This window comes from Chrysemys picta, chromosome 6, assembly GCF_011386835.1.
Source record: "Chrysemys picta bellii isolate R12L10 chromosome 6, ASM1138683v2, whole genome shotgun sequence".
Lineage (NCBI taxonomy): Eukaryota > Metazoa > Chordata > Testudines > Emydidae > Chrysemys > Chrysemys picta.
The window spans coordinates 96,271,525-96,297,694 of NC_088796.1; the positions used below are offsets into that span (position 1 = coordinate 96,271,525).

The 26,170-nt window shown below is 39.8% G+C and overlaps 1 protein-coding gene across 1 annotated transcript in view; it reads left to right on the plus strand.

Moving 5' to 3' along the window:
• The window catches only part of TMC1 (transmembrane channel like 1), an 83,583-nt gene that overhangs the window by 44,527 nt on the left and 12,886 nt on the right, over window positions 1-26,170 (plus strand). Inside the window, exons 7-14 of the mRNA XM_024105436.3 lie at window positions 3,695-3,801; window positions 5,580-5,678; window positions 10,205-10,347; window positions 13,914-14,058; window positions 16,198-16,392; window positions 21,688-21,867; window positions 22,568-22,720; window positions 24,340-24,468. Of these exons, the coding sequence (XP_023961204.2) occupies window positions 3,695-3,801; window positions 5,580-5,678; window positions 10,205-10,347; window positions 13,914-14,058; window positions 16,198-16,392; window positions 21,688-21,867; window positions 22,568-22,720; window positions 24,340-24,468 (1,151 nt within the window). The remainder of the gene's footprint in view (window positions 1-3,694; window positions 3,802-5,579; window positions 5,679-10,204; window positions 10,348-13,913; window positions 14,059-16,197; window positions 16,393-21,687; window positions 21,868-22,567; window positions 22,721-24,339; window positions 24,469-26,170) is intronic.

Here is a 26,170-nt window from a genome sequence, read left to right on the forward strand (position 1 = left end):
TTGTGACCTATTCCGGGCATGGGGTTCTTTCTGGGAACTATGTGTTGGGTCACTAGCCCCATTCACTAAATATAGATTCTGAAACACAGCCAGGTACAACTAAAATACTTTAAAAAAATCATTGTAAAATGTCTACATTGTATACAGTCTTCTTTTGTGAAAATTGATTTAGCTTGATAAGGCATTAATAGCTATTCATCAGAAATATCCTTTAAAGGCTTAGTTACCTTACAGATAATAATGCCCAATATAGATGCCACTGATAAGTTTAAACCTTTTTCATTACCCAGTATTGAAATTAATCCTGGAAAAGTGCTCTTGGGATACAGCTTATAGGCTGGCTTTGTTGTTTACCTATAATATGCTATTTAAGTGTTCTCAAATCACAAAATAAAGACGAAAAAGAGAATATGATCACGAATATCACTGTGCATATATAAAAGTGCAAAGTACTTGTGATGAGAGTTGGGGCAAAATTTGAGAACGGTCTCATCATAAAGTAAGCTTTATATTTCATAGGGAGAAAGGCCTTCCAGTAATGAGCTAAGTTACCAACAAATCCCCTCTGAAGCAAACTTGGCTTAACATCACAAGGTCTTGAGTGGGAGCCTAGCCACTGATCAGCCCTAATTATAGTGCAAGATAGCTTTACTGAAGGTAGCTTTGGAGCATGCAATAGACAGTGTCAAGGTGGCCATGACCAGGAAAATGGTCAACTGTGAGTTTTAGCTGATTTGTACTTTGTGTTGCAAAGCAATCCTAGACAAGGCGGCACTAGGCCAAAAAGAAAGGGTAATTCACCACATAATAACTTGAAACACACGGCGTCATGATCAGCAGAGAACAAAGCAGGCTATGCAATCACTGGGATTTAATTTAGCACGCAGAAGAAGCTGTTGAATAAATGTAGTTAAATCAAATTGAGCAGCAGGAGACAGGTGGTTCTTTTGGTAGGCTAGTAACAGAATAGAATTCATTTTGAGAACCCATGTGAGTGATCCTTCAGTTATAGTTGGTAAATAAATGGGCCTGGACTGAGTTGTTTTGCCATTAAAACCCACAGCTGTTTCAAGTTACATTAGTAGGACAAGTATGTAAAAATAGACCAGGATAATTAACTGATACTGTGTCTATGTACAGTTTTTTTCTCTCCTGTAATGAAATAAGCTCCTTTTTCTTTTCCTTAGCTTAAAGATGGCTGGACACACAGAATATCAGAGTATAAATGTTACCTTTATAATGACCCTCAATAAATAGGATTGTGAACTTTATCTTTGTAAAAAAAAAAAAAATCAAGTTTGGACAGAGACCAAAAAGAAAACTATTTTGCAACATTCACTATATTGCAAATTAATGTGTTTTTATTGTACGTCTAAATTTTAAACCTAGAAAATCAGCAAAGCAAACCATATAATGCAGTGATGAAATGACTGAATCAGAACTTGCTGTCCCCCATCTAGCACAGCTCAGGGGACGGGTGGACATGAAGTTACTTTTAAGACACCTTTATGCCCGTCTACCCATCCTGGGGCCACTGGGAGCTTGTCCAGTCCCAATGTGCATTTAGGTCCATTGCAACATCTGGGAATCAGATGATGTGCAACTTGAAGTCCTTTATATCGGCCAGGAATCAACCACACCTAGTGGCTCTTAGCGCTGATTCTCTTTTCTGCAGCTATGCATAGGGTGACCAGATGTCCTGATTTTATGGGGACAGTCCCGATATTTGGGGCTTTGGCTTTTATAGATGCTTATTACCCCCGACCCCATCCTGATTTTTCACACTTGCTCTTGTCATCCTAGCAATGCACTGGTGTGCTGGAGTATAGGACAGGATGGCATAGGAGCTGAGGATTCTCCTATATTGAGCGGGACCAGTTAAGGTAGCTTTCTGGCTGTTTTGTGGCACAAAAGGTCAAGATCAGGTCAGAGGCAAAACCTGTCCCTTTGTCTTGTTACAATTTTCTACTTAAATGGAGCGACTAGTGGAAGTGTATGGGAAACTAATATTAGAAGGTATAAAGGCTTCCTCTCATAGGAGCTGAAAAGTTCAATGTGCTGGACAAGCAGTGCCAATTGGAAATACTAACGTAAAAGCTCAAAGTCTACATAAACAGGACTAGGTATTTCAGTTCTTCTGCAACAAGGGCCTGGGATGATTCTCCCCTCCCTAATTCAGTCCCAGCTAGTGACAGCTTAATGAATAACTACAGGTCAATAAATGTTAGAATTAACTGGGGTACAAGGCTAATCTTAACTGATATAGCACCAAGAGGGCCATTACCAGAGAAAATAGTAACAAAACAGTTCATGAAATCATCAGGCACAATAAATGCTCACATGTTCCAAACCAACAGGAGCCATTTTAGCAGTAAATAAAAAGGTCATATGACCAAGGTTTTGGGTTACAGCAGCTACACCTCCAGAGCCATGTAGGGATAAAAAAATCTTCATTTAATCATAAAGCGTTTGATTCTTGATTTCAGTGGAAGGTTTCTTCACATAAGTATTGCAGAATCAGGACCTAAACAGCTATTATTTTATTATTATTAATATAGTAGTAGTACCTAGAGACCTCAACCGAAATCAAGGCCCAGTTGTGCTAGGCATGGTGCAAACACAGAGAGAGACAATTCTTGCCCCAAAATGCTTACAGTCAAAATGGACAAGGCAGACAAAGGGTGGGAGGGGAAAGAGAGGCAAAAGAAATGAACTGACTTGCTCAAAGTCACACAGCTGGTCAGTGGCAGAACTGAACAGCTCATAGCTCTCAATTAAATACTCTGTCCCCCTGATCAAGCAACCTCCCCTCTTCTTTCCTACCTAAATCTTTCCCATTTCTTTCACACAGTATATACTTGTTTCCTTAAACCTGAATCTTAAACCATCCCTTGTTGTCATTGCTAAAACTTTTATATTGGTGATGCATAGACTAATGAGCCTGTTGTGAAGAATCTTTTGTATTGAGTAACTGTATACTCCTGGTTCTCAAGGTATTCTGCATCTGGTGTTGTGACAGACACCAGCCTGTTAGCGATTTAGTATAAAAATACCACTGTATTCTATACAATAACAGCAATCGTAGTGTCACCATTGCAAAATTCTAGTGTTTTGGACCACTGCTGTAGAATAGTGTGCGTGTATTTTTTTAAATTCCGGAAGCTGTCTTTCCAGCAACATTTTGCTTTCTCCCTGGCTAGTAGGCCAGAAACAAAGCACATGTAAAAAGGCACTAGAAGCTCTAGAGACCAGGATTTAAAAGGTATTTTGCTGATTTCAAGTGGAGTTAGGTGCCTCATCTGTTTAGTCACTTTTGAAAATCCCACTAAGCACCTTTCTGCATCCTTAGGCAACCAAATACCTTTGAACATCTGGCCCTAGGAGATCATCCTGAAGTTCTATTCCATTGTGTTGGTATCATGTTATTTATATTCCTTCAATATAAATGTATAATCTTTGGTAAATGGTTTTCTTGGCTTCTGTTTTTTAAATCATTTCAAGGAAGTGAATGCTAGTCTGCAATCTTGAAAAATTACTAAAATGATAAAATTATAGGTATTAATATAGAATAAAGAAAAATCTGATTTTTTTGTATTTTAAGCACCCATGAAAATGTTCAAGTAATCTTGTCTCAAAGTAAGAAGACAAGAATATCGACTGATCTGTCTTTTTGTCACTGCAAATGTTTTCATAGGTCATTTTGGCTCTTCAGTAGCTTCTTATTTCATATTCTTGCGCTGGATGTATGGAATAAATATGATTCTCTTCGGATTGACATTTGGCCTTGTAATGGTGCCTGAGGTGAGAATGCATGATTTGGGATTTTTTTAAATTGCATTTCTTATTTCTGTAGGGGAATAAAATGTCACTCAGAAATGTTGCTTAAAATTTTTACCTTTGTTACTAGAACACTTAGGGCAAGATCCCTACCAATGCTCCAGCTCCTTTAAGCCATGAAAAGGGACAGCAGTGTAAAACAGATCTAAACGCCCTGGTTCTGCCCAGGGAAGCATTCCTGGCACAGGCATTGCAGAAGACAACTATAAGGCTGCCTCCCAAGAACTTAACACCCCCTGGCATGGGGGAGGGCATGCCAGAGCAGGGCTGAGCGTGAGACAAGTGTGGGAGGCAGGGCTGCATCCTGCAGTGCTGGGGATATTCCAGGAAGTGCTGTGACTCTTAGGGCAGTCCATGAAGTCTGTCTAAATTACATCGGGGCATCCCCACTCTATACCTGGAGCAGCCCAGGACTGGCAGTGGAGGGGGGTGGGGAGCACAAGGTGGTTTAAAGCTACCTTAGCCCCCATCTCCTGGACTGTGAGTTCTGTGCTGCACCTCTAATAGTATGTCTGTACTTTGAGCTGGAGCTATTATTTCCTGCTTGAGGAGATATACCCCATGGCAGCTGTGATCAAGAGCTAAATATAAGGTGTAGCCATAGCAGCACAAAGGGCAGGCACAGCTAGCCACCCCACATATGTACCTAGCATGTTGAATGGGATTGTACTCAGGGCAGCTAGCCTCTCCCTCTGCTCACGCTGCCATGGCAAGACTCCATTTTTAGAGTGCTAGCTTGCTTAGACCTAGCCTGGGGTACATGTCTCCTCAAGTGGAAATTATACCTCCAGCTCGAAGTATAGACATATCCTTAGACATGCAGCACAGAATCTTATCCATAAGGTGGAATTCAACTCAAATTGAAATTATCCCATGCAAAGGATGAGTATAAGACTTAAACAGGGCTCAAAATAGGACTTAAATGGAATTTAAGTGGTACATAGGTCTTGGGCTGGCCCCTAAATTTCTGCCATAGAGAATATCCTCTTGATTACACTTACTTCCAGTGTGTACATGTAAGTGAGTGCAGCAGATAACCTCAAGCCCACAAGATTTATTTAGGATATGACATTTTCCAAAAACTTTCTAATGGATGGGCCAAATTCTGCTTTCATTAGAGTAGAGTAATTGAAGCCAATTGAGTTACTTTGGATTTATACCACCTTAAGAGCCTGGTTCTGCTCCCATTGAAGTCAAGAGAAAAACTTCCATTGATTGCAGTGGAACAATATCAAGACTCAAGTGAGACTAGAATCTAGCCTAGTACTTTCAATGGTTTTGCAAACATCTCACCAGAGGCTCAGATACTTTCAGAATCCTGGTTGTCATCATCTGAAAACTATATGCATGTAATGACCCGATATATTTTCTATTAAAAAAAGCAACAAAATCAATAGCACAAGAAAAATAAACTTGCATCACTGAAAGAACTCACTGATCTGATGAATATTTTTAACCTTTGTTGCTGCTGAATATAAAAGATACAGCTTAACATTCCACTGATTTTTAGTAGACTACCATTTAATAAAAAATTGCAATGGAATATACTTCAGTAATAGCGTCAATCACGAATAAAAGGTATGAAGGCAAAAGATTTGGAGAGGTGGATTGCTATCAGTAGGGAGTGAAGGAGAACACAAAGCAAAATCTCCAGTGCAGTTGTTCGCATCTGCATTTTATACTTTTAGTTGTTAGTGTTGTGTTTTGAGCTGTTATCTACATTCATCATATTTTGGCTACAGGTGCTGATGGGGAAACCATATGGCACGTTACCTAGAAAAACTGTCCCGAGAGCTGAAGAAAGAACTGCTATGAATTTTGCAACTTTGTGGGACTTTAGTGTAAGTGTACATTATTGCAATACTGCACATTATCATGACTCTTTGGGCTCTAAAAGGCTTTGATTTCAGTGCTCAGTGAAGAACTGCTTCACTGTTCAATTTCAGTAGTTTAATATGAAATATGTCAGGAGATCATTCAAATGGATAGAAACCAATTCAAATCCCCTTTTCATTAATTCTGAGTATAGATGTTGTCTTGATCTAAAAACAGAACATATGAAAATTCCATGTCCATTACTGTGTCTTTGGGAATAAAAAAGGAGAGGAATTTGGGAATAAGAGTCTAGACTGATTTAGTCTCTGGTGTAATTCCATTTGCTTCAGTAGAGTTGGACTATGGATGAATTTGACCCTCTGGGATTATATGCATTTAGACTTCAAATTGGTGGTGCTGTATAAGTTCCATGTAAGAGAAAACCTCGTACTTTAGGCCTTTTTTAAAAGATAGACTAGAAGCAAAATTCTGGTTTTTAAATTTGCAAATATTTTAGCTGTAGTGGGATGGATGGCTGAATCCCTTATTGTTTCTTTGAAGCTCATCATATCCTTAAGAGATGAACCTCCTTAACTGAAAGTCTGAAGGAAGACTTCTAAATACCGTACAATACTTTTATTTATTGAAACAATATTTTCACCACTTTTCACACAGGGCATGCCTCCATAGTGTGATTACTTTCGTAAACATGAAATAAATTTAAGATGACTGTGTTGAGGATAAATTCCATATTACAATGAGTCCAGACAACGGTACCTTGGTTGTAAGGCAATGAAAGTCTCCGCGTTGTCTTTCAGGCAGCTGCAGAGGTCATTGTAAAGGATTTTGTACAAACAAAAAAGGTGAAATCATCCAGTTATAGGGAACAGCATTCAGATAAGGGTGACTTTGCCTGAAGCTTCTGTACAATCTCCCTTCTACATTTAGGCCTCAATCCTTCAAATCTTTATGAACATGTTTAACTTTAAGCACTTGTTATGGATTTCAGCAAAGGTAGGTATATGTGGGAGGTGAAACTGGGAGTCTGTTTCTTTGAACAATTTACAGCCAGACATTCTCTTCATACTCATAAGCACTAGGAGAAGTGTTAAAAATATCTCAAAGGATGAAGGAGTTAAAGTCTCCTTGGTTCGGACTGCTGATGCCAGGAAGGGTGATGAGGGCTGTGGACAGTGTTCCATTGCTCACCCTAGGGAGTTCTGCCAGCTGGGGGCAGATGTAAATTCTGGAGTATCCTAGGAGCCCTGCAGACAGAGGCTGTGGTAGGGGTTCACTGAATTAGCTCAGCCTTTGGCCATTCCTCCCATCAACATTGCCCACTTTCAAGGATGTGCTGGCTGCCTAGAGAGGGCCCCAGGCTTGTGCCACTTCAACCCCAGGTGGATTTTTTTATTAGGGGCCTTACCTCTGGCACAGTGCCTGGAACAGTGGTGGGCAACCTGCGGCCTGCCGGCTGCATGCAGCCCATAAGGGTAATCAGATTGCGGGCAGCGAGACATTTTGCTGACGTTGACCGTCCACAGGCACGGCCCCCCTACTGCTCCCAGTGGCCGCAGTTCACCATTCCTGGCCAATGGGAGCTGTGGGGGGCCGTGCCTGCGGATGGTCAATGTCAGCAAAATGTCTTGCGGCCTGCAATCAGATTACTCTGATGGGATGCACCACTGGCCTGGAATGAACTCTGGCCCATTCGTTTATTTCTTTGGACAGTTTCAGCAAGGTAGCAAGTTTTTAAACTCTCAGACAGAATACCAGACTGGATACATTGATCTGTATGCTGACTTCCTGACTTTTAATGCAGTACTTCCAGGCTGACTCACTGAAACCCAGTGAATTTTTAAAATTTTAGTTTAATAAAGTGTTCAAAGTAACACATTACCTCTCTCCACATTGCCTGATGTAAAGTGGTAACTGGCCAGATGAGCTGATTTCCTTTAGCAACAAAGTGATGGCCCCTCTTTAGATGCATGAAAGGAGGTCAATGTACTTTTTTGGGTGAGCTCCTGGTCCATTACAAGGAGCAACTCAATAACATTCTGCAATCACTGATGTATGTCAGTAATTAACAGAGTTGAACTCCGTTGTATTTAGATGATCAGGAGTTACAATGGTTGAATGGTAGTAGCAGGAGACACAGCAATGAAGTCAAGTGGTGAGGCCTATTTAAAAAGAGAGGAAGTACTGCAGCAGAGATGGACCTTGGAGGAGAAAAGTGAGCCTTGTAGCAATGTGGAGACCCTTTTAAGAAGAGTGGATCCTAGAAGAAGGGGAGAGATGTTTATACAATTGTATGGAGAAGTTAAAAGAGAGAAGACTTGAGAGAAAAGAGATGGCAGCAGGAGAGGAGAGGCTCCTAGTAACTGAGAAAGAAACAGGATCTGGCAAGGGACAATGAAACCTTTATCCAGACAAGGATGGGAATGGGGACTATATAGCTGAGACAATTTTAGAGGCAAAAATAATTTTTTCAGGTCCAAAATAAAATGATAAACTAATGTGCATATTTAATCAAACATTTTTTTTGTATTCTGGAGTAATTCCCCAATAACATTTCTTTCAGAAATAATAAAAAAATGGGCTCTAAAATGTGTAGCAAAACATGAGGGGGAAAATTGTGCCTGCCCTGATCATCCCTGAGAATGTGGCTATTTTCATCCTGCAGAAATTGCTAAATTGCTGTTGCCTTTTGTATTTTAATCTTGAATTGAATTTTTTATATTTATATAATCTACAGCTCAGACCCTACTCCACAGCAATCAAAATCTCAAGGCTCATTATAATCATGCATACTACTAAAGAGAATATGCTCATCTAGCTTGTGTTAGGCTGTGGGAAGAGTGTAGAGTGAGACCCTATACTTATGGCTACCACTTCACAGCTAAAAATATATCAAGCTTCACAGTTAAATACAGTAGGCAAAGCCCAGGAAACAACCACCCTCAATTACTCACAGTGCAGAGCTCATCTAAAGGCTTTAAAACACCTGTGACAACACTGACTTAGCAGAACATGGTGACTTTAAAGATATTTTAATATTTAGTGTGATCTAAACAGACATCCAGAAATGTATGAGGCTATGTACAACTACAGATTAGACAATCCAAGCCCAGTATAAATTCTTACACGAAATTACACCGTTTCTTAATAGAAGTATAGTAACTAAAGACAAACCTGCTCACTTTTGGTGCTATACAAATAAATAATAATATTCCCTTTCTCCTAGAATCAGATGCTTAATATTGTCTCTCCTGCATCTCTACAGCTGTTCTGATACCAATACATCGATTACCAAACCAAGAAATCTGTGAATATTACCTTTAGTTACCGTATATTAATATTTCATTTTCACTTTCAGAAGAATTGCAAATGAGCTTCTGAAGACTGTGTGAGGCTCATTTCAGACATTTAAAAAACTCCAATAAATCAAATGCATAGTTAGTGATTACACAAAGCAGAAGGATGTTAATCTATAGACATTATAATCTATGAATGGATTAATTTTAAGAAATACCAGCAGCTAAACAGAAGGAAAGTAAATTGACCTTGTAATTTAGGAGGACTAAAGCACTCTGCATTAGCACTGTTAGCTCACAATCAGCACATCTCATATTCATCAACAATATATCAATAAATTATACTTTGGCATGCTGAACTCTAGTGTTTGATTTGAGTTAATTGTGCTCATTTGGAGCTTCGCTGCTGCTCTGCATGTGCTATGCTGTTCATCAAAGGGGTTTACAAAGGGGTTCATCAAAGGAGAATACACTGCTCTCCTCTCCTCTAACCAAAATGGTCTTTGACCAGGCTAAGCCAACTATCTTGATTACTTTCAGACTCCAGCAATTGCCTATTAAATTATTTTGAAAAAATAACAATCCAAGTCAATAGAAACTTCATTCATACGATTTGTTTTAAAGAAATGCAAATTTTTCAATACCAACGTAATAATTAGTTTTATAAACTGTAGATACAAGAATCATTTCAGTATCCAATGAAACCCAACCATCTGCTGAATGAAATTTATCAGCTATTAACCAGCACACAGCAACACTACCCAATACTTTAGGACAGAAATGAAGACTTTTATACCAAACTGGAACTGGAGGGAAATTTTAAGAACATAGAATATAAGTAACCAAACTTTCTGTTTTGTTGAAAAGCCACTTTCTGTTAAAACACACACATACAACCAACCAAAAAAACCACTTGGTTGAAAAAGCTTTCGGCTGCTACGTTGTAGATGAAGTGTCTAACCTACGAAGTACCTGACAGGTTATGGAGCTGACAATCAACATGACATATTTTTCAGATCCTCTTTAAAGGCTCCAAAACAGGGCTGTTCTGAATTCTCACAGAATAGTCAGGCCCCAGCTGTTAGGTTTACGATAATGATGTCTGGAGATGTCATGAAGGCATAAAAATGAATGTCTCTTTGGTATTCACTGCTTTTGGTGAAGTTTCATGAGGTTTAGTGTGTGTATGTATGTATATAACAGGCTAGTTAAGCTGTTACCTGCTATTTACTTTTCAGGGCCTTGCACAGTATTCTGTGCTCTTTTATGGCTATTACAACAACCAGAGAACAATTGGCTGGCTGAAGTTCAGGATGCCTCTTTCCTATTTCCTTGTGGGAGTTGGGACCATTGCCTATAGCTACATGGTTGTCATCCGAACGTAAGTTCCTTCGGTCTTTGGGAAGTAAAGAACGAATTAAAATAAATGCAATTCTCTTCACAAAGGATAATGTAGCAGTTTTAACAGCAGGATTGATGCAGCTCTGGTGGGACAAAGCTGCAAGGAAATGCTGGACTATGTTAAAGCCATTTATAATTTCGTAGGCCAGTATTTATTTATTTGTACCAGAAAGCGTGTCTCAGTCCGGCAGAGGTGGAGAAAAAAAATCTTTACTGAAATAACATAACACTTTCCCTTTGCATCTTAAAGGTGTAAAATGAATGTGTATTTCAGGGAACAAAGCTCTCAACCCCTCCTTCTATAATAGTCTGCATCTAGCACAATGTCAGATAACGTCCAGGCCATTCAGTTGTTCCTCTTTTAATCATATCTGGTGTGAAGTAAATTAAAAAAAAAAAAAAAAGGGAAGAAGAGGAAAACACCTGACCAAAAAGTTCAGCTGTATAAGTCACAGTGAGCAGTAAATGATTCTCAGCAAGATTATAGTGTTTAGTTCACATTTACACAGTGGTGTAGCAGAATTAATACCATTGGTCATGGTAAAGGATTAGTGTCCTATGGCAGACAAAGTAGTCTCCAGTTGTGCTTTCTCTATTAAATTATATTTAGAGCACAATACTAAAAACAGTAGGAAGACTATGGGTAAGTGGGAGAAAGGAAAGGGAGACTAGATGGGTTAGTGCACTAAACAATTACACTTCCACCTCTGGAATTCTAGGTTTAAATCCTGGTTTAGATCCAGAGTGAAAATGAGTTTGGTTGTCTTATTTTAGGGCCAAATTCACTCCTGGTATTAACTGGGGATACTCCATTGGTGGTTTGCTAGTGGTGATTTTGTTCATAGTACCTATTTGCTCACACTAGAAAACCCCCTAACATAAGAAACACCAATAACTAAACAAGCATACTGAAGTGTTTCTTTAGAACAAGCTCAGAATCGGAAAAGTCAGACCATCGCAAGTCAGGATTATCTGGTGCTCTAGTGCAGCTGGGTAGCAGAAACTCACACAAATCCTTCATGTGCTGTGTCAGGTTGTTTGTTTTTCACTTTCACAAGCACTAGATTAACTCAAACAATACATGGTTGCTTAGATAAGGTAAGCAGCATTCCCAGACAAAAAAATGGCCGCATTCTTTTTGTTTAAAATAATGTGTGTGTTTGGAGAAAGAACAAAACATTTTGATGCAGCAGGCATAGTTTTTGACCTAAAACAGCTTTTAAAAACGTTTCTTTGATGGTATATGCCTGAAGATTAGGAGATTCTTCTCACTGAATCCTCAGGGAATTATATTTGAGTGGCTGTCAACCAGAAAAAAGAATCCTTATAATACAGACTCTCTGAGGCCAAAACAAAGGGAATATCCTTGGGGAAACATATACCATATGTGCTAAATTTCCATCTGGCCACAGATACTAGTGCTAGTCCACATTTAGGTAACCCTATATAATCTTCTGCTTAGGCCATTTTTTTCATTGCAATACAATAAGCACAGAAGTTAAAACCTAGTGTCATTAGGATTGTTGTTCTTTTGCTGATGGTTGAGGGCAGAGAAGAGAGAGAGAGAGAGAGAGAAGTTGACTATTACATTTATAGAAACCATTTTGAGTTAGGGCACAAATCAGCAACTCCCTCACTCACCAACCCAACACTAAGTGGAAAAATCCACAGCCTTAAGGTTGCAGAAGTCACATATTTAAGATAATTTTAGTTTCAAACTCTTAAGGAGTTTCCAGTTCATCATGCAGCTGAGGCCAGATTTGCCTGTCCAAGGAGTGGGCAGGGGATGTGGCTGCCCATACCTACAACTATTCTGAAATCCATAGGTGCTCTTTGCAGTTCTTGGGGCATCCTACAAGAGTCTGTGCATTCACCCAGGCCCAGAAGCTCCATGTTACTCTCTGGGACCCTGTCTCTATACAAGAATGCTCCATCTGGATCATATGGTCAGGAATCAAATTACAGAAAGGTATGGTAGATTCAAGAAATTGACACAAGGAAGCTGTTGGATTTGGGGAGACTATTGTGCCTTCCCTCATTCCTCTTTTTCTTCTCTGTAATGGTAAACAGTGAGTATATATCTCCTCTATCTAGTTGCTGCTTGCTTTAATAATGACCATGCAGTGTTTCTATATTCTTTAAATGCTTGTGGAACATGATAGTGGAGAGTATTTTCCCAGATGATTTCCGAAAGAGAAGGGGATTATGTGGACAAGAGGTGTCAGAAGAAATATTCACAACAGATTATTTTCATGCAACTTCAAACGACTAGCAGAGACTGTACACCGAGAAATCTGCACCTCAGATACATATATGATAACAGACTCAAAATTAGCTGCCTAGATTCACATGTAATATAATGCATATAGATACAAAACAATAATTACACACACAAAATGTGCATTTTAATATCCAAATTCCCATGATACATTGGTCAACTGCATGTTGGACCAAATCCTTCCATCTTACATACACCCCAAACACTGAGTTGTTCACCAACTTTCTTTTTGGGAACTGGGGAGAATGAGACGTTGTGAGAGGATTCAGAGCAGCAGCAGGGCAGAAGCGTCACAAGGCCAACTCAGAAGCCGTTTGTGCTGTTAGTATCTTCCACCACTCCTACCCGCGGTATCAACTCCACACCAGCTCAGCTGCCAGAGACAACGCCATCCCCACAGATGAGAAAGCAGGAATGCTGTATAGCAGACAATTACCTGGGTTAATGCATATATGTTTTCTTGTGCATTTTAGGAGTTTTGTGGTTCACATTGTTTATGTCTAATAATATGATTCTGCTCCACAACATAACCTTAAAATAGAAATTGTTTTCCCCTGAGCATGAAATTAATGAAGAATCCAAGGCCAAATTTATCATTCCCTAGTAATGTACTCCCTTCCTTGTGCTTAATGAGCTGAATTAAGTAATATAATCTACAGCAACCTGACCATCAACATTACAAGGCTGATAATACCTTGAAATAGGGAAGTTAGCAGTCCAAGGTGAAGTCAAGCCACTTAAGAAATAATTTGATATTGATGGATGCTATTATAAATCCAGTTATAAGCACATAGTAACTAGCAGCATAAAAAAAAGCAGCATTTGTAATTTGTTTATTCGGTGCAACCAGGTTTTTTTCCCTGGCTAGTTATTAGAATTTATTTTTCTCTTGGTCACACCTAGGAACTGATTAGCAGCACTGTAGTGTGTTCTATAGGTTTCTGTTTAAGATAACTTAGTCCTCCCTCTTGATATCTTGTTTTCTCCTGAGTTTCTCCTCCAACTGAATTTCTCCAATGTGCTACTGAAGAAACAAATAAGAAATATAATTTATAATGGTGAGAAAATGAATTGACTCCACTGGATATATTCTATCCATCATTTCTTCAACATCATGGGATTGGAGTGTATTTCTTGGATTTGGGGGGGGGGGGGACATGAAATGATATTATGTGACATTAGGAACATTTGAAAATCTAAACCATTTAACAGAGCCAGCTGCTTCTTTCTAACCCTGGGTACTTTGTACATCTTTTTGGCCTTTACAGAATGGCAAGGAATGCAAATGAGGAAGGTGGTGGGGATGATACAAGTTTTAATTTCAGCTGGAAAATGTTCACTAGCTGGGATTACCTGATCGGCAATCCTGAAACAGCAGATAATAAGTTTGCCTCAATCACAACAAGCTTTAAGGTAAGATATAGCTCACTAGAGAGAGGGAACCTGATTCTCCCTTCACACCAAAGTCAGTCAGTCAATGGAAATATATCGCTGTAAAACCAGGATGAGAGTGGAACTAGGTACTGTGGTATCTCACTTGCTCTTTCCTTCTAGGACTCCAGGTAAGCAGTACTAGTAGCAACGGATGTGTTCTGTGGGATTGTTGTCCATGTACTTGCAAAATGATTCCTGTGCAAAGCATGTTTTTCTTCTTCTCCTCACCTTTCCTAGCTTCCAGTTTCTATGGTGCTTTTATTTTAAAAAATGTTTTGTTTGAAAAATGCTGGTGACATTTTGCAGCACTGACATTGTCATATTCTCTTGCTACTCTGAAGAGATACCATTAGACAGCAATGTCATTGCTACAAGGGCCCATTTGGCATGTCAAAAAAAATTGATTCAGAAGTTTGACACCACACCTGCATCTCAGTAAGATAAAAAAAGGTCATTGTGTTTTCTCACAACAAATGTTTTATTTTCAACTGAACAGGGAAACGCAGCCCGGTTCCCTGTGCAATACAGCACATTCACTGACTGGACTCTAGACTTAGGACTGTTTGGTGACTTTAGTGATCTCTGGCGTGCTCATGGGAGGGGTAGTGCAACAGCCACATTGGCTGGAGGCATTCTGCCTCTGGAGTGCTGAGACAGGCACCTTAGGACATCCAGGAGCCGCTTCTACCATGCACTTCATTTGGGAGATGTAGCATGCACTCTCATCCATTGCTGGTGTGGAGAGTGCAGGAGGCTAGGGCTGTGTTAAGGAATTAGACGAACTAGAGCACCACTAATTCCACACTACTCAGCCAGCCACAGCCCCTGTGCTTTCTGGCATACTGTCCAGGGTGCTAATAATCCCCCCCCCCCACCCCTGCCTTACACATAAAGAGCCTCTCTCCCCCATACAAGGATACAAGTAATTTCACTGGAAGTTACTCGGGTCCTGTGGGTGGAAAATAAGGCCCAAGACGCTCAAGCAACAGTGGCTCTTTGTGCAGATTCCCATGGGGGTTAGAGGGCTGTGAAGGGTCTGCCTGTGTCCTCTCCTCACATTATCCTATACCTACGTGGGGGCAGCCAGGATCTGGCATGAAAAGAGTGAAAAATCACTTGAGAGAGAGAGTAAAGGTCTTGATAGATATCCCATGATGTAACCATCCTACCTTCATTTCTATGAACAGGCCAGGAACTGAACAGTCAAAGGGTGAATTCGTGGCCTCACTGAGCTCAGCAGTTTTGCCATTGACTTCAGTGGGGTCAGGGCTCCACTCAAGAATTTCCGCTCTCTCATTTCCTTTATGTAATAGACAAAAGTGGAATAAAGGAAGCAGAGCTACATAGAGCTATTAGAAGGCAGTAATCCAGCTGCCCTACTGGGCGAAAGATACTTTTCTGTACATAAATGTAAGAAGCTGTAACTAAACTCTCCCTCCACAAGGACATGGTGGCAGTTTGAGCTCTTTCTGCTGATGAAGCTAGGAAGGGGTGGAAGTAGGGAAGAAGTTTAGTTACTCAAGAGCCCTGAAATTCATCTGCACTCTACACAGAGTAATGTTGTGCAAATGTTTCATTTCAAAATCTGAAATCATCCAGCCTTGGTCTAGTCTGGGGTTCCTATACAGAAACCCTTTTCAGTCTCCCTGAATTTCAGACCCTCAAAATGAAACCTAGCAGTCTCCAGAGACACATTTTTCAAGTTTCCCAGTTCCTTAACAAAAAGATTTCTGACAACTGGTCATACACTTATCCTTCTGGGTCTCCCAACTCACAGCACCTTGTGAATTCATTGTCAGTGCTGGCTTTGTTTTGAATCACAGCTTTGGCATGTGAGTTCAGGTGTAAGAGAAACTCAAAATGAAACTAAATGGGGACAAAGCCATAGAAAATGAGCCGGACGATACCCATGCAAGCCAAATCCAGCAATGCCCTACGGCTCCAACAGAGATTTTGATACAATGTCACCTTCTTAAGAAACCTGATGCCCAAGAGTAAAGTCCATTCATCACAACTCATTTAAAAAGACTGTTATCTAGTAGCTGCACAGACAATATAGAGCCCGATGCTTTTAAGGCTGCTCACTTACAGCTACACTTTTGTTTCCAATAAGTGCAGGAAGCTATTGTGGAGGAGCAGGAGAACCGAAAAGAAGAAAACATTCACCTAACCCGATTCCTGAGAGTTCTTGCTAACTTCCTGGCCCTGTGCACACTGGCCGGGAGTGGTTACCTCATCTATTTTGTTGTGAGGAGATCCCAGAAGTTTGCCCTGGAGGGCCTGGATAACTATGGCTGGTGGGAGAGAAATGAAGTTAGTCCCAGCACACGTTATGAAATAGATGTGGTTTGAAGTCACAAGTCTCTCTCTCTCTCTCTCTCTCTCTGCTCTCCATGGTGCTTTTTTTCTGGTAGTCTTCTAATTAGGGCTTGGATGGTAAATGTGTAACAAGGGATTTCCCTTTCTTTTCTCTGTTTCCCATATTCATTAAGACAGTCATGTTTTGTTTTGTTTTCTAAAATAGCTTTTCACACTGAGCTCCCTCACTTCAATTCCAGCCCTGACTATAAACTCCTCCTCCTCCATACCTAAACCTGTCTAATTTCTTGTACACATTCAAAGCAACTAGTGACAGGGCCTCACCTACTTTATCAATACAGCCTGTTAATGGCATTGTGTGGGTTAGCCAAAAAGATGGATGGGGTTGAATATTAACACTAACGTTTCTGTGTTAAGCCTTTGTTATTGGTTCCTGCAGGTAAATACAAGCAAAGACAGAAGTCATGAATCACAGTTTCAAGCAAAATGAAACTAAATTCAAGGACATAGGAGAGTTCCATTAAGTCTTTGGTTAAACACGACATGTAACATTCACAAACATACACACACACACACACAAGTCTGGGTCTAACAAATGTAGCACACTTCCCCACAGCACAGACCAAATAAAAGACTTTGGGCCTGATTGCCCTCTTGCTTACACTGATTCTATATTGGTGTAACTCCACTGTCTTTGCTGTTACTCCTGATTTACACTGGTGTATGTGAGATTAAAATAACAGATTTTGTTACAGGTAGCTGAGGCAAAATTCTTGTTCTGCCACAAAAAGGGAAGAGCATCAGTTGGTGCTCTATAGCATTTACTCTATTTAATGTTGCCTGGCTTAACTCACAGGTCACATTCACACAACAGCACCTGACCTAGCAAGGAACTGTAAACTATGATTTATTAGGAAGGTTCAGTATCTTATTACAGCAATCCTCTCACTGACTCCACTGGGAGAATTTTCAGAGCAAGGGGTGATTGAGTGATGAACAATGTTGCCTAGTGCAGTGGACTGAAATTCAGTAGACTTGGGATCTAATCTTGGTTCTGTCAATGGCCTGGTGGGTGATGTGGGCAAGTTACTTTACCGCTTTGTGCCTCAGTTTCTCCATTGGTAAAATGGGGATAATAATCCTTACCTCCTTCGTTAAGTGCTTGGCTATCTACTGATGCAAAGCCCTATATAAAAGCTGAGTATTATTATTTAGTAGAAAATAGGTAATGGGAGGAAAATCCACATCCATAAATTCTCTCTTTCTATCTGTGTGTCTTTATCTTGTGTACTTGCAGAGTGTCCATACTACCTAAGCAATAAAACTACTTAACAAAGGGCATATAATAAAAGCATAAAGAACTTGTGGGTAGACAGACTGATTCAGCCAAAACAGAGTAGTTAATAACACTTGAAAGAGAAGGAGGTCTTGTTAAATTAAAAAAGTCTTTCCAGCAGCAAAAAATAGGTTTTACATTTAAGATCTTGCAAGCTCAAACACAATGGATTTTTGCAAAAAAATACCTTCCAACTGTTGTAAGAGCTACCAGCAGTGGGGATAGAGTAGATCACTGCATTTATATTTAAGGTATCACTATGTCAACATTCAGTTTTAATTCTAGACATCTCAAGGTTTTGCTACTATAAAGTATAAATCTTCCTCTTAATTGTTAAAAAATTGTTACAATATTTGAAAATACATGAAAAATAGAGCTTTACTACTGCCTTCAGTAGTAGACAAGGCTATTACTATTGCATTCAGCAAGAATGGAAAGAGTGATTTATATTTTCTAAACTGTTTATTCTTAAACTTATAATTTAAACAGCAAGCAATCAGCATTCAATATTAATTGCTGGTGTGATTTACGATGCTGGGGGCTTGTGTTTAGACTTCACCGCAGTCACAGCACTACTTACAAGATTCATAACCTCCCTTAGCAGCGGGAAAATCAGAGCTGCTTGTGCAGCTGTTATTTTCTAGCCCTCAGAGTGCCATGGAAAGGGTTGCTCACTAGAATAGTGGACTTCTCAGTGAGGGGAAAGGATGTGTTTGGAGCTACAGTTTGCACATTAGTTAGTGGGTATCTGGTGATTATTGTTCCGTGTGTACCTACAATCCCAGCTCCATAGGGTAGACATTACTTTTGAAGTTCACTTCCTGCTCTTTGCAGATTTTTAGTGATTGGCAAAAATCCAGCAGCTATGGAGAAGCTGAATATGGGAAGGGGTAGATATCAGGGTTAATTCACTCGTGCACATGCACCTCTAGGAATGAAACACCTGATTTTCCACTACATTACATTATTGTTATGCCAGTGTAATTCCACTTAAACTACTGCAGTTACCCCAATGTAATATCGGTGTGAACAATATGGAGAATCTGCCCCAGTATCTAACCCTGAAGCAGAACAAATGTCGAGAGTGAATCCTTGCTCCCTTCATAAACATAGATGTATTTGGATTTGAGTTTCTGAAGAAAGTTTTTAATGAAATTATGAATTTCAATGAAAAAATGTGAAAAAAATTCAAAGAAATTTACTTGAAAAGGTTGGCATTTTCCAGACAGCTAGAGAGGGTTTTTGTTTGTTTGTTTTTAATTTTTAAATTTTGGTGAACCTAAAATCCTTCTACCTAAATCTCTTTTTGCATTTTCAATTGCCCACCATATTCTTCACCTTCTGACTTAAATAGTCATAGTGTTGCTGTGTATTGTTTTATGACTTACACCTTCCATCCCACAAATGGCTGTGTTTCATTGATGGTTGCAATTAGCTAGAAGGATATTGCAGAATAAGAGGGGGTTCAGAGACAGGAAACAAGAATGCCTAGGGGCATGGAAAAAACACTGACATGCAAAGAGATGGAAAAGAATGGGATATTTTACTGTAGAAAAGAGGTTAATAAATGGGGGCATGATAAAAGTATTTATGGATGGTAGAGAGAAGGAAGTTCAGAAACTTCTGTTTGTTTATCCTGTCTCATAATAGAGAAACAAGGGGGGGAAAAATCAATGGAATTGAAGGGTGGAAAATTCAAAATTGACAAAAGAAAATACTTTTTCACATAGGACACAATTGGAATGTGGAACTCATTGCACAGAATGACATTGAGGTCAGATTTAGCAAAGATTTTGATTTAGCAGCTTTAGCATGATTTAAAATGAGGGATTGGACATCTATGTTAACAAGAGCACACAGTTATGATAATAAACACTAAAAAGAGGGAAGAATTTTGGAAGGGATATAAATCCTCATACTTCAGGGTTTAAACCAACCTCAGATTATTAGTGGTTACAATGAGAATCCGTTGGGTGCCGGATTATTCTGTAACTGCCTATTGGGGAGTTGCTTACACCCTCCTTTGGAGCATCAGGTGCTGGACACTGTCAGAGACAGGTTGCTGGACAAGACTGGCCACCAATCTGATCCAATATGGTAATTCCAATCTACCTATGACCTGTGTTTGCATGTATTTCTCTATCTATAGAGATTAGTTCATTGATTCCGTACTGACTCAGAGGAGTGTAAAGTTTCTTAAGCACTTCTGAGATTCTCTTGGATAGTCTGTTGTTATCAACATGCCTGTTTTGTTCAACAGCAACATCACCAATAAAAAGTAAGGACACCTCACAATAATGCAGAACAGTAAGAACCAATGTTCAGGATTTCTATCAAATTTAGGTAAACCAAATAGGTAAGCACCTAAGAACAATCATCTGTTAAATTAATAGTACACAGTGGTAAATAGATTCCACATTCTTCAATTATAAAGCCAGAAGCTGCAAGGGATGGCAGCTGCATACTTTTTGTTTGTTCAGGTTTAACAAGTAAGTGTGATTTCTTTGTTAGAATTAGTTGTTTAAATAGTGATAATTAAACACCTTTCTATATTTATAAAAACAGCTTTGAATTTCTATCATCATAAAACCTCCAGCTTTTCAGAGAGATTACATGGTGCTACAAGCCCCATACAGAATATGCCACAGGTTGTCTATAAATATGAAAATCCAGTAATTAGCACTCATTAAAATCCAAAAACAGAAAAGCAACAAATAGAAATGCCATTTATTTCTTACACTGTTTCCACTGATGAAACTCTACGAGACACCAATGCTCTGTAGTTGCAAATGCAAGAGGGTAAATTTTTCTTGCCTGCTTAGTCCCTTTTTGGTGTCACATTACATGTGCAAACAGAAGTGTAACCTCAGCTTTCTACCCTTTGTTATTAGGATGTTGTAAATGTATTACATTCTGTTTAAGTTTTGGCAAGAGTGGGCACAGAAGAGGTTAATTTCAGGGCAGTCCCAAGATATCTGTAAAAAAAAATCAAACAAAAGAACAAAAATCTATTTCACCTGCAGTCCAGCAACCAACTCCTTAGGAGTCCAAATGGAATTAGATTCAGTTTGTGGAATGTATAATCCATACTGAGTTTCAAAATTATTAGCAGATATCTTTATGCTCTAGGACCATTCAACTCAATACACTTGCATACAGTTATATAGACAAGTTAAGTATCAGAGGGGTAGCCGTGTTAGTCTGGATCTGTAAAAAGCAACAGAGAGTCCTGTGGCACCTTTAAGACTAACAGAAATATTGGCGCATAAGCTTTTGTGGATGAATACCCACTTCGTCTGACATCTGACGGAGTGGATATTCGCCCACGAAAGCTTATGCTCCAATACATCTGCTAGTCTTAAAGGTGCCACAGGACTCTCTGTTGCTTTTTATAGACAAGTTAGTGCAGCTACAGAATGCTAATCACAAAAGGCAGAAAGGAGAGGACAGACTGGGTTTGCACCTGCAATGTGGACAATCAAATACAGATTATTTAAGGGCCATATAAGGGCCCAGATACTGAATTAGTGGTGCATTGTTCTAAAAATACCTCATTTTGTTTAAACCCAGATCCCTTTGGCAATCTATTAGCTTTAACATGCAAGAGGGGTGGATATAACTTGAAAGATGATTGGAAATGGGAAAATCCTTCAGATCGGATACAGAATTTGGCCTGAAAATAGGTGCCATTTAGAATAAAGTAACGAATGTTTTATTATTCCTTTCAGTGCTAGTGGTAAAAAGAACTTTAAAAACAGAGATTAAGAAAACTTTATCCATTTACAGTAGATTACAGCTGATTTTTTTCCACCTTCATCCCCCATAAAAACATCTTATGTGAACTCCCACAATAAGTTTTGTTTATGCACTGGGTGAAATGCCAGCTAAAATGGCAGGGGAAGAGCAAAAGCCCAGGACTCCTCTCTAACTTTTTCTTGTGCGATTCTTTGCAGGTGAACATGGTCATGTCTCTCTTGGGAATGTTCTGTCCAACTTTATTTGATGTAATCAGTTCTCTGGAAAATTACCACCCTCGAATAGCTCTGAGATGGCAGCTGGGGCGCATCTTTGCTCTCTTCTTGGGCAATCTATACACATTCATCATTGCCCTGATGGATGAGATCAATCTCAAGGCAAGCTAACGAGGAATTGAATGTGTGTGTTTTTTCAAATATCTAATGACTGAAGTCATGGGTTCCCAAGATGGGACTGTGACCTACAGGGAGACCAAACAGGTGTTAAGAGGTTGTGATTACAGCCAGGCAGGAATTTCTCAATAAAAAAAATTTTCATCAGAAAAATGCTGATTTGTTGAACCTGAAACTTATTGGAAAAAGAGTTGGTTTAAACAAATTCCTCAACTAAAAAAAAAAAAAATCTGAAATTGTCAAAATATTTCATTTTGACATTTTCAGAACACAAATCTCTCACTCAAACTGACTTCATGTTAAGAAAATTAAGCTAGTTATAGTCAAAAATTTAAAGAAATGGCCAAAATCAAAACAAAACATTTTGATTGATGCAAACCTAATTATTTTTCATTTTTGTTTTGCAATTGTTTCTCCAAGAGGTTTACTTTTCATCGTGATTCAGGATTTTTTTTTCTTCAAAATCTCAAAGAAATTCACAGGATAGGTAACTTTTCCCAACCCCCACCCCCCAGCTCTAGCAGTGACCACTCCACCGTGCCCATATTGTTCCCTCCCACTTATAAGGGAGGGACATTCTAGGGGGTTGGGATGGTCTAGGAATGGGAAAGATTGAGAACCACTGAGTTAAGTTCACACAGTTGATCTCCTGTTTATTAAAAGCACATTTGGGATTTTTTTCTAGCTGGAAGAAGAGAAGATAGTGAAGTATAACATGACAATATGGGAAGCCAGCCTCTACAATGGTACGATACCAGAAAATGCCACTGCTCCTCCAATACAGGTGGATCCTGCAGATGTCCCTAGAGGGCCATGTTGGGAAACAATGGTAGGGCAGGTAATGCAATTTATTTAGGATAATAGTGAATCTCTCAGAAGATTTTACATCAGCACCACTCTGTTTCTGTTCTCACCTGGCATTTCCCTAAAGTAGAAAAGACTTGGGGATTGGGAGAAGACAGGGTCCCATGTCACTCCTTTGCTAATGGGCAGAGAAATACTTATTCCTTTTTTTGAATCTTCTTAGGCTCTCACAGTTCCCCTTGCCCTCACACATTGACTATAACTTGTAATGACTGGAAACATTTCTTTTCTCCTCTATTTTTCTATTCTCTTGTCTTTCTCTCTGTCTTGTACAGTATATTTAGCACTCATGAAAGGTGATGGATTTACCATGTGGAAGATGAGTAGCATCATTTTGATTGGAATTTTGATCACCCAAGACCAATTTGTGACAGCAAAATGAGTGTACCAAAAGGTACAAAATGTGTAGTTCAACAAGGCAAGATTTTGTAAGACTTGCCTTGTTGAACTACACATTTTGAATAGCCATCACTGCATTTAAAAAGTTATTTTGCCATATTTTATGGAACGGTGCAAGTGTTGCAATTTAACACTGTGGGCAGTTTCAGGCAGCACAGTTTAGTGATGGGTGTACCTAGCAGTTCTGTTTGATTCTGTTCAACATACATATCCATCTTCGCTATCCATGTTCTAAGTGGCTTCTGTGATCTTCCTGCAACCTGTTTTCCTCCTTTTGACCTTGTCTTATCCTCTTTCTCTTAACTTCCAGCTTTTTCCTCTCCGAGACCAGATCCTCCATTGAATCCTAGCTTTTGATGCTCCAGTCACACAGCCAATTTCCCTATCTGGAAACCAGGATCTTCATTGGGAAATCTTACAGTCTTTACAAAAAGCCTACTGGAGATGTCACCAGTAGGGGGCAGATAGCCTGGGAGATACTAACAGTTTAGCAGGCTCTCTGCTGGACACACTGGTGCAGAATTACAAGCTGTGAAACTCAATCTGTTGTGTGTCTCAGAGGAACAAAGGTTTTAATTCAGCAGCATTTGAGACCCATCAGTGACAGTGACAGACTTTCTGGAAACCACAATAATAGGACCAAAAATTGAGGGAAGAGTAGGTCTGGGGTGAGGTCTGATAACTGGGGAAGCATCTACTGGGGCCTCCCAGTGGGATGTGGGCAGGGAGAAACTTTTATGTTGGGATTTTCCATCTTCTTCCCTCTCCAATTCCTGTGGGAACTGGGGGGAGGGAAGAGAGCATAGTCTACCCTACATGTTTGAATGCTTAGTGTCAGGGGTGAAAAGGGGATTTAGGGTATCATCTACCTAAGAATTGCACTGTTGCAGCCCTTCTGCCTCCCAGAATAGGAGGTTTTCCACAGTGGGGACTGGATTACACTCTGGCAGTCCCAGTTGGTAATGGTCACTTAGCAGGCGGTTATCCACCATGTTACAGCAGTCCTCGGACTGTTCTAACATGCTGGGGGCCAATTTGGCCCCTGGCAACTCCCAGGGATCAGTAGGGATAGTAAAGGGGCAGAAAGTTCCCCTCTCTTCTAAAATGTGCTGAGCACATCTGGGGATGTCTCCCAGTATTATTTATTTATTACTAGCCTAAACGTTCTCTTAAAAGAAAACATTGTGTCAACAGGAATTTGTGCGACTGACAATCTCTGACACTATGACAACATACATCACAATTATAATTGGGGATTTCCTGAGAGCCGTCTTTGTCAGGTTTTTCAATTACTGCTGGTGCTGGGACTTGGAGTATGGATTTGTAAGTATCTCTCTCTCTCTCTTAATTCCATTGTCAGATTATCACTTGACATGTTGGTAGTAATTTGTATTTTCATCTTGAGCATCCCAAGTTTAGAGAAGACAAGGCCCATCAACTTCAAAATCCCTGAACAATATTAAATATCATCTTTTCTCCTCTCTTGCTACTTTGCTTTGTTTATACACATTTCCATTTTAAAGGATCTAATATATATCCTACTGAAGTCACTGGAAAGGCTTCTGTGAGCTGTAAATCAGGCTTTAAATGGTTTCTAATATGACTAAGCCAGCCAGTGGGATGGGGAAAAAGCATCGAAGGGCTGCTTTTAGATACGTTAGAAATTGTTTTAGTTGGAACGCTGTTTTAATTAAGATTAATCACGATCACATAACATTCACCTGATTAGATCAGTGACTCAATTTGTTTGGTGACAGGTGCATTCGGAATATCTAGAATGAAAGCCTGTGGCTTCATTTAAGTCTTTGACAAAATCCCATGGACTTCCATGAAGCAAGGATTTCATCCTTAGTCTGTAGGATGTTTTCTAAGGCCAGTTCTTTCCTTGTTTCCTTGTATTTGAAGTGAGGTTTTTAACTCACGAAAGCTTATGCCCAAATGCATCTGTTAGTCTTTAAGGTGCCACCGGACTCCTTGTTGTATTCAACAATAGAAAGCATTCAGAGTTGAACTTGATGTAAACTTAAGTCTGTGTCTACACTAAAGACTTCTTCTGGAACAGCTATGTTTGTCGGGGCTATGATCCCTGGCTGACTAGATATGCCCGCAAAAGCCCCTAGTGTAAATACAGTTATACCAGCAAAACTGTGCTTTTACCAATATAGCTTGCTTTGTTCAGGGAGCGGGTACACTGGTAAAGCATAATTTTGCTGATATAAGCCGTGCCAACACTAGGAGTTCTTTTGCTATTATAGTATACGGGTATAGCTATACAGTACTGGTAAAGGGCTCATACTGTAGAAAAATTTTAAGTGTAAACAGAGTTCCCTTACACAGTTAATTTCTTGGTATTTCAATGCACCCATCCTGGTAATATTTAACACCAACACAATAAATAGAATGCAGTGTGTAAAACTAATCTCCTTTCATGCCTCATCCATCCCTCTCTCCTCATTTTATGCCATGAAAGTATGCATGGATTTATTATTAATTATATTAGGAGCTATCTTCAGGGGAAAAAATGACACTGAGCTATTTAGTCGAGTTATTATTCAGGGACAGCTAATGCAAGATGGTTAGGATGCTTGCCATTCTAGTTTCTTGTGGAAGAGTTCCATAGCTATGAACCAGCCACTGAGAAAGCACTCTGTTGTGGCAAGTTTCAGCCTTAACACTTGTGACAAAGTTCCTCCTCTATCTTGGTGGGTCCTGCGCTTATTGGCGGATTTTCTTGCCTCAGAGATTCACCATGTGGGTTGGGGAACAGCCCAGAGACCTTCCCCTCTGGAAGAACCCACAGTCCAGGTCAATTGGGAGGTTTGGGGGGAACCCGGGCCTGCCCTCTACTCTGGGTTCCAGCCCAGGGCGCTGTGGACTGCAGCTGTCTATAGTGCCTCCTGTAACAGCTGCATGACAGCTACAACTCCCTGGGCTACTTCCCCATGGCCTCCTCCAAACACCTTCCTCCTGGTGTCTGATAACGCTTGTGCTCCTTAGTCCTCCAGCAGCACACCCTCTCAGCTCC